Source organism: Carlito syrichta, unplaced genomic scaffold, assembly GCF_000164805.1.
Source record: "Carlito syrichta isolate Samal-C Ts95f unplaced genomic scaffold, Tarsius_syrichta-2.0.1 Scaffold307833, whole genome shotgun sequence".
In the NCBI taxonomy this organism is placed as follows: Eukaryota; Metazoa; Chordata; class Mammalia; order Primates; family Tarsiidae; genus Carlito; species Carlito syrichta.
In genome coordinates, this window is record NW_007251929.1 from 93427 (window position 1) to 101590 (window position 8164).

General features: G+C 47.0%; 1 protein-coding gene across 4 annotated transcripts; it reads left to right on the forward strand.

Annotated features, from left to right (window-relative positions):
* The first annotated feature begins 362 nt into the window (after positions 1 to 362).
* Positions 363 to 2041, forward strand: CAVIN3 (caveolae associated protein 3). 4 transcript variants are annotated; one of them, XM_008064636.2, is made up of 2 exons: positions 363 to 912; positions 1420 to 2041. In XM_008064636.2, exons 1-2 carry the CDS (start codon positions 529 to 531, stop codon positions 1819 to 1821), a joined length of 786 nt encoding a protein of 261 aa, XP_008062827.1. In that variant the 5' UTR covers positions 363 to 528; the 3' UTR covers positions 1822 to 2041. The 4 variants fall into 4 exon arrangements, with proteins under 4 accessions (XP_008062827.1, XP_021571511.1, XP_021571512.1 ...); XM_021715836.1 differs by having other exon boundaries at positions 463 to 1327; XM_021715837.1 differs by having other exon boundaries at positions 463 to 912; positions 1423 to 2041.
* The last annotated feature ends 6123 nt before the right edge of the window (positions 2042 to 8164 follow it).

Below are 8164 nucleotides of genomic sequence, written 5' to 3' on the forward strand. Positions count from 1 at the left end.
GTAACGGAACATTCCAGAGCCACTCTGTGCCCCACGCCCAGCCTGGGGCCACGAAAATACAATCTTCAGCGTCGTGGGAGGCCGAGGGTAGTCGGAAGCAGAGACCCCTTTAGTTATCTCTTTGCCGCGGTTACATGGTTTTTGTGCCCACTGGATGCATGACAAAAAAGTTTCCGTGACTCGCCCTTTGGGGAGGGTACGTCCCAGAAAGAGGCACACCAAGGGATTGGAGCAGAGGAGGGGAACTCAAACCCAGAGGGAGAGGGAGAGGGTTTGCGGAGCGCTGACTCAGGGCCAGCCCGCTTCTCAGCGGGTCCTCGGGGCGGAGCAGCGGAAGGGGGAGCGCCTCCGACGGACCCTCTGCGGACATCCCGCCCCCGGCCCTCCTTCCCCCCTCTCACTGCCCGAGAAGGCCAACTCCGCCTGCCTGAGTCACGGCTGGAGCTGGGGAGGAGCTGGGGAAAAGGCGGCCCCAGCCCACAGTACAGCCAGCAGCTGCCAGCACGGAGAGCTGGGCGGTCAGGGATCATGGGGGAGAGCGCGTTCGAGTCGGGGCCTGCGCCCGGGGCGCCGGCGGGGGGCCCCGTGCACGCCGTGACGGTGGTGACCCTGCTGGAGAAGCTGGCCTCCATGCTGGAGACGCTGCGGGAGCGGCAGGGAGGCCTGGCTCGGAGGCAGGGAGGCCTGGCGGGCTCGGTGCGCCGCATCCAGACCGGCCTGGACGCACTGAGCCGCAGCCACGACACCACGAGCAACACCCTGGCGCAGCTGCTGGCCAAGGCGGAGCGCGTGGGCTCGCACGCAGACGCCGCCCAGGAGCGCGCGGTGCGCCGCGCAGCCCAGGTGCAGCGGCTGGAGGCCAACCACGGGCTGCTGGTGGCGCGCGGGAAGCTCCATGTTCTGCTCTTCAAGGTCAGTGACCTCGGGCGTCCCCCAGTCGAGGACTTTTCTCGCCTTTGGGCCACCAGGTGGGGCTCTTCTCTCCCACCCACTTACCACACCCACATTCCTGACCGCACCCGCCGCCTGTTGCTGTGGGACGGACTTCCCGAGCCGCACCCACTTCCCACCGCCCAGCCCCGACCTCCCCCACGCGCCCGAGCCCAGCCTGGCGGATCCAAGCCCGCCCAGCTCAAGCCACGTCCGCAGAATTTGGTCTAAGTCCCAGCCCATCCCCAAAATAACGGTGGTGGAAGTCATTCAGCGACTGCGGCCACCGCCCTCCCTGGGTCCCACACTACTTGGCAGACTTCTGCAGTCGGCCGGCAGCTCTCCCTCCCCCTACCTTCCCACGTCTCCCGCTTTCCGCCTCGCTCTGGCTGCGGAGGTAAAGGGAGTTCCTCTTGTGTAATTAAGGAATGAGCCTCAGGCTGCTCTGGGATAAGGGGCTGTCCGCGTCAGTGCTGTGTTCACATGCAGGAGGAGGCCGAGATCCCAGCCAGCGCCTTCCAGAAGGCACCGGAGTCCTTGGGCCCCGCGGACCAGTCCGAACTGGGCCCAGAGCAGCCAGAGGCCGAAGTTGGAGAGAGCTCGGACGAGGAACCCGCCGAGTCCCGGGCTCAGCGGCTGCGGCGCACCGGGCTGCAGAAGGTACAGAGCCTGCGAAGGGCCCTTTCGGGCCGGAAAGGCCCGGCAGCGCCGCCGCCCACGCCGGTCAAGCCGCCTCGCTTGGGGCCTGGCCGGAGTGCGGAAGAACAGCCGGAGGCTCAGCCTGCGCTGGAGCCCACTCTGGAGCCAGAGCCTGCGCAGGACACCGAGGATGACCCCGGGAGACCCGAGGCTGCCAGAGAGGCTCCGCTCCAGATAGAGAGTGCAGCCTGATGGCTGGTGCTGCCTGCCTCCCTGTGCCTGTGCCGTGTCCCGAAATAAATCCTTTCAGAATGCAGCACTCACGCCCTAATAAGGAGCGAATCCTGCATCCACAGCCCGGCTCTGGCCCTCCCTTCCCTATGCCTTAGGCCCAGTACCCCGTGTACTCTAAAAGAGGTGCAGTCACTCACATCTGCTTGCGCTCACCATTAATAAAAGTGATTTCATCTGATCCAGACTCCATGTGAAGGGGGGTGGGAGTGGAGAAGGCAGTATAAGGAATAAGGGAAATGTTGGAATCTGGAATGTGGCTTGAATGTCAAATAGATCATTGTACGATTTCTTCGGCTTCCACGGAATCCTGGGCTCTACTCGGCGGCACATAGGAATATCCGGCTGGCCACTTGCTCCTTAAACATTTTCTTCGTGGGGATACACAGTTGCAATTTTCAAAGGATTTAGTACAGCCTCATGCCACAGCTGCTCCCCAAAGGTCAATTCCTCTTAGGCTTTTCTTCCTCTACCACTTCTTTAAAAGTTTAGTTTTCCAGGATTCCTTTCTGGGCCCTTCTTACACTCTGGGTCCTTTTTGACTGACATTCACTCCCAGGCCTCTTCTACTAGCTTGTGCACCCCATACCATTGGAGCTACAGCTAAACAATACTCCAAAAGTAGCAATGTAGCTTCTACCTTTTAATTAAATTCCATTTCAATGCAACAGCTATTTATTGAGCACCTATGTGGCAGGCCTTACTAGGCATGGTTCAGAATTCCTCCCTGTCTTGTGTTTTCTTTACCAGTGAATGGCACCACCATCCACACAGAAACCTGTGCGTCCTTGTTAGCTCAAGGACTCTTTCTCAGGCACCTCCAACGTAGAAGCTGTTATTGTACTGATTTGACCTCTTTAATCTGTCCACTTTTCTGAATACTTACTGTCGTTGCCTTATTCTTTACCTGGCCAGTATTTGAACTGCCAATCTGATCACGTCATCGTCCTGATTCAGACCTTTCAATGTCTCCCTATTGTCATCAGAGTAAAGGCCAAACTCTGTTCAAGGCCCTTTATAATCCAGTTCCTGCTCATTTTTGTAGCCTTGTCTCTTGCCACTTTCCCTCATGCTACTGTTGAGTCACCTTGAGCTCCGTGCTCTCACTCTCATCTCTACTGTCCTACAAAACTCAGTAAGGTATTCCTGTTTCAGGGCCACCTGTTTCTCTTCCTTGTTTCCCAAGCACCATTTGCACGCTTCTAGTGCTAACGACACTGATTGTAATTATTTGCAGTTACTATCACACTTCACTCTGCTATAGTGTGACTCATTTGCGGTAGGGACTGTTTTACTTATTTCTGCTCATATTTGTATTTCCCACACCAAATACTGTGCTTGTACACAGTAGACCCTCATGAGGGGCTGGGGATAGTTTCCCGCAAGAACAGTAAAGCAAACAGTACAGAAGAAAAGTGAGAAATTGGTGGCGGGGGCAGGGTGAGCATGGTTACCTACTCCTTCATTCAGTTTCTGTTGTATAAAACAGCTTTTGAAGGCCTACTGTGTTCCGGGCCCTATGCTAGGTTTTGTGAACACCAAGAGGGTGTTCACCATCTCTGCCTCCAGGAAGCACAGAGTTTAGAGGGAGATACAAACACCACAGTTTTAAGGAATAATATACATGTAGTGATAGTTATGTGTGAGCTGTTTTGAGAGCAAATGGGGAAGGGGTACGGCCCAACCTGAAGGAGGAAAAGCAGGGGATGTTTAAGGAAGTGTTCTTGGAAATAGTAGACAGTGGGATGAAAAACAGGAATGGTGAGGGGCAGTAGTTTGGGTTCTCAGTTCCCTTATCTATAAAATGGGATAATGACAGCCCCTATTGGGCTGTTGCAAAGATTAAATGACATAAGTCAAGTGCTTAGCACTGTGCCTGCAGCATAGTTTCTGCTCCATAAATTTCAGGTACATAATTCATTCGTCCACTCGTTCAACAAATATTTACTGAACTCTTAATGTCTGCTAGGCACTATTTTAAAATCTGAGGCTCCATTCACTGCTGCTTGCTTGACTGGTTAAGAAAAAAAATTTTTTTTTAAAAAAAGGAAAGTTTCCTGCCTCCATATGCTTAAATTTTAGTAGGACTCCTCTAGTAGACAGTAAACAAGTAAATATGTAAGCCAGATAAAAACAAATAAACATATGACCCATAAGAGCCTTCTGGTTATGAGCTCTGATGAACACAGACTAAGGATACAGATAATGGCTGTGGTGGAGTGGGGTGTACTTTACATAAGGACGTTTGGGACTAATATTGGGACCAGGCTTATGTGTAAATTACTCCTCCTTGATAATGAAGTTCAAGTGGTGTCACCTTTTTTATTTTCATGGACTCAATAAGACAAGTTTAAGCCCTCACCTGCCATGATTGGTGGAAAGTCTATAATCAGTAATTTTAGTTATCTTCCCCTTCTCTAGATTGTGGATTATACCAGGGGACTCAACTCACATCCTCTCTCAGCTTTTGCATGTCTCTGCTGCCATTACTCCTTATGGCCACATGATGTCACTGTCGGGGAGCCAGTGTCCTAGTTGATGCCTCATCTAAACTACCTCATGACTAGCCTGTCCAGCTGAGGTCCAGGAGAGAGTAGGGGTAGAGGGACGGGGCGCGACAGGGGTCCTTCCATGGTGGGCGGCTCTGCAGTATCTCCATTTTGTCTGGGGAAAATTTAGGGCTTCTCTTGTAGGCTCTCAAATCTAGTGCTCAGACCCTGGCTTCCCAGCAGCCAGCCCTTTTAAGGTTCTGCCATCCTAGAGGGGGCTGGTATAAGCAGGTTCGGTGCTCTATCACCAAGGGAAAATACATTCTTGATTTTTCCAAATTCCTGGTAATCTTTCTGATTTTCCCCTTTCAATTCACAAAAATTAAGAACCCAACTTCGCATTTCCCCTATAAAATGTCTCAACCTCTAGAAACCCAAAGGCTTTGTGAATATTGTGGCGAAGGGAATGCTATTTTTTATTGCTTCTTGATTTGTCTATAGCAGCAAATAATGAAATCAAGTCAAAACAAAATGTGTTCAATTTCTTAATAGCTCGTTTTGTTACATCATGTTCTCCATTGTCACTGCTAATTATTATTCTTATTAATATTATTAAAAATTAAAGGGAATGGAGAAACTGACCCAGAGTACCAACTTGTCATCCAGCATGTGTGGCATTTAGGCAGCTGCTTTAAGCAGGAGGAAAGCATATGGGTGGACCACTAAAATTTAGTTTGGTTCTCAGCTCTTCAGGCCAGAAGCACACATTTATTATGTATGTCAGCATGATTAGGCTGATTTACAATAATCACACTCGGAAAACACTGATTAACTCGAGTGCTGGATTCCTTAATTTCTCTAAGAAGTCTTACTGCCAAGTGACTGGAATAGTCTAGATGGCTAGTCGGAACATTTTTCCTCCCATAACAAAGTCTACATAGAAAGCCAAAATAAGATCTTAAAGACACATAAGGAAGTAGAATAGTGGAAAGTGAGTAAAGAAAACAGGCAGGATGATCTAACTTGGTATGCCCATATTCTGCTGGGTAAAAATGGGTAAAAATATTAAATTCCTGGTAGGAGATTTCTTCACTAGTTAAGTACTGGAGATCCTTTTGACTTTCCTTTGTTGCGAGCGGAGGAATCATTCAACCTCAGGAGTGAAGAAAACTCAAAAGGCATCTAGTTCACCAGAATTTCCAACACTGATGTGTCTTCTGCCTTCTTGCCATCTCTTCTTAGCTGGCCTGTCCTTGAAAAAGTTCAGTGACAAGGAACTCACTACCTCTCGGGCAACTCTATTTTTGGACAACTTCCACTTATAGAAAACTTTTCTTTATAATGGGATCAAACTCTGTCTCTATGATTTCTGATATGTGGCAACTGGCTCTCCTTCGGCAACTTATAGACAACAAGATTGCTTTACTTCTATAGTGTGTATGTCCTTAGTGTCTAATTCCTGCAGGGCACACAGGATTGACTCATCCAGGATTTCTCCCACAATCTCTTCTTCAGGTCAACCATTACTGGTTTATACAGCTATTCCTTATAATATGTTCCTTCAACTCTTGGCCATTGTTTTGTGAATTTTTTTTGTGTACCCATATCTTTTTTTTTTTTCAAATAGGAGGTGGCAAGGTGCCATGGGAAAAAATGGTCTTCATTGTCGAAGACATTTGAACTTGATTGCTGGTGAATGACATTCTCTTTCCCCAGGTCTATTATTAGAACAAAATTAGATTGTTTATTAACTCATTCATTCACTTGATGCTTGCTGTTCTAGGTGATGAAGATCGATAGTGTATTATATGGATAAGGATGCTGTCCTTATGGAACTTCCCTTAAACTGGAAATTGCAATAGAGTTTTGAGCAAGTTTTTTTGAGAGAAATATAAGGTGTTACAGAAGCACAAAATCCTCCAGCTCTGCAGGAGTGGCAGCAATTATATTGGAGGTCTTCCCAGAAGAAATATTCTTCCTTCAACTTGATATCCTCTTCTGTTTATTCAATTATCCTGTTGCATTATTTATTTTTGTGTACATGTCTCAGTTACCTGAAGTATAATAAAAGTACACTCATCTGAATAGCCCACTGATATATTAAATCCAACATATCCAAACTGTATTCCTTTTCTCGAAAGTCAATATTCTTCTCTGTATTCATCTTATAAAGTGTACGACAAAAGACCTGATCCTTCATCTGCAGCCACACCCCAAACTCCACACCCAGTGAGTTGCCAAGTCCTGAAGACTCTTTGTTTCCAACTCCTGTGAATTTTTCTCTCATAAATGACTCTAATAAATGTGGAGTCACTATGAGGACCTGAGAAGAAAGCCCATACACTGAAAGGCAGAGCCAAGAAACAAAGATAAGTTTTTTTAAAATTTTTAAAATTTATTTTAAAGATGTGGGGTACAATTCAGGATTAGGTATACAAGTGGTCATTGTACAGGTAAAGTTTGGGTCTCCCTTTGGTCCCCACTTTGCCTGGTTTGAGATCAGGTACCCTTATTGATGTTGTGTATCATACCCCCCCACCCCTGCCAGTATTCTGCTACTGTGAATCCCTTTAATAAAGAGAAATTGAGTATCACTTTTCTTGTTGGTAAAATGGAGCTGATGATACCACCTACCTTGTAGGTTTGTTGTGAGTTAAATGAGTGAATATGTGTAAAATGCTCAGAGCTGTGCCAGGCATGTGAGAGTTTAATGTACATCATTTTGTTTCAATCAATTGATGTTTAAAGTTAGTCATGCAGATCACCAGCTTTTACCACAGACATTTTTATTTATTTATGTGAGTTAAAAGAAATATGCTTCTAGCTTAACTCCAGTTTTAGGTGTGTTTTTTAAAATCGAATTTTCTTTTCTTTAATTTTTTTTTGAGTCAGGGTCTCACTCTGTTGCCCAGGCTGGAGTGCAGTGGCACGATCACAGCTTATGTAGCCTTGACCTCCTGGTGAAGAGCAATCCTTTGGCCTCAGTTTCCAGAGTAACCTGGACTACAGGTGCATGTCACCACGCCTAACTAATTAAAAATTTTTTTTTTTTTTTCTGTAGAGACAAGGTCTCGCTCTGTTGCCCAAGTTAGTCTCCAACTCTTGGGCTCATGCAGTCCTCTCAACTTGGCTTCCCAAAGTGTTGGGATTACAGGTGTGAGCCACTGCACCTGACCTAATTTTTTTTCCTCTGCAACTGAGAGACCTGATAGATATAGCCCCATCAAAACTGGAAATAACATTGAAGACAAGGGCAGCAACTTATTTTTGTATTCCCAGCGCCTAGTGCAGTGCCTGGCACAGAGTAGGAGCTCACTAAATATCTGGAGAATTAGCATTTATTCTAGAGTGGTTCTAGGGGTACAAGAATGAACAAGAACCTTCCGTCCAGGAGCTGACTCACAGTTTAGCACTATTTGTTGTTCTTTGGTGTCTCTCAGGTCTGGCTCAGGCATAGTGGGCACAGTGCCTAGAGTCCACAGTACTTTTATGATCCCATGAAAATGTGCACTTTTTTTTTTGAATCAGAAAAAATGAGCTTTTGGGTTAAATAAATTGTTTTAGTATCTAATATCAATATATTCATCTTTATTCAAACACAGTTGTAAAACAGAATTTAAAAAAATTTATATTAATGGAGGATGGAGCCCATGAGGGCAAAAGTGCCCAGGCCCCAAGGAAGCCATCGTGCAGCTCTGCTTCCTCTGCCTGCCCTTGTCTTCTTCCTCCAAAGAGTTCTCATGACTTTTTTCCTTCTCACATTTATCCTTACATGTCTGATCCCTTAATTTGATTTTAATTTTCTCTTTGGACTG

Bases quoted from the DNA above. Each gene is read 5' to 3' on its own strand.
- CAVIN3 (XM_021715836.1), top strand. From the start codon at position 896: ATGTTCTGCTCTTCAAGGTCAGTGACCTCGGGCGTCCCCCAGTCGAGG. The intron at 1,328-1,419 runs GTAAAGGGAGTT...GTTCACATGCAG, and splicing joins GCCTCGCTCTGGCTGCGGAG to GAGGAGGCCGAGATCCCAGC.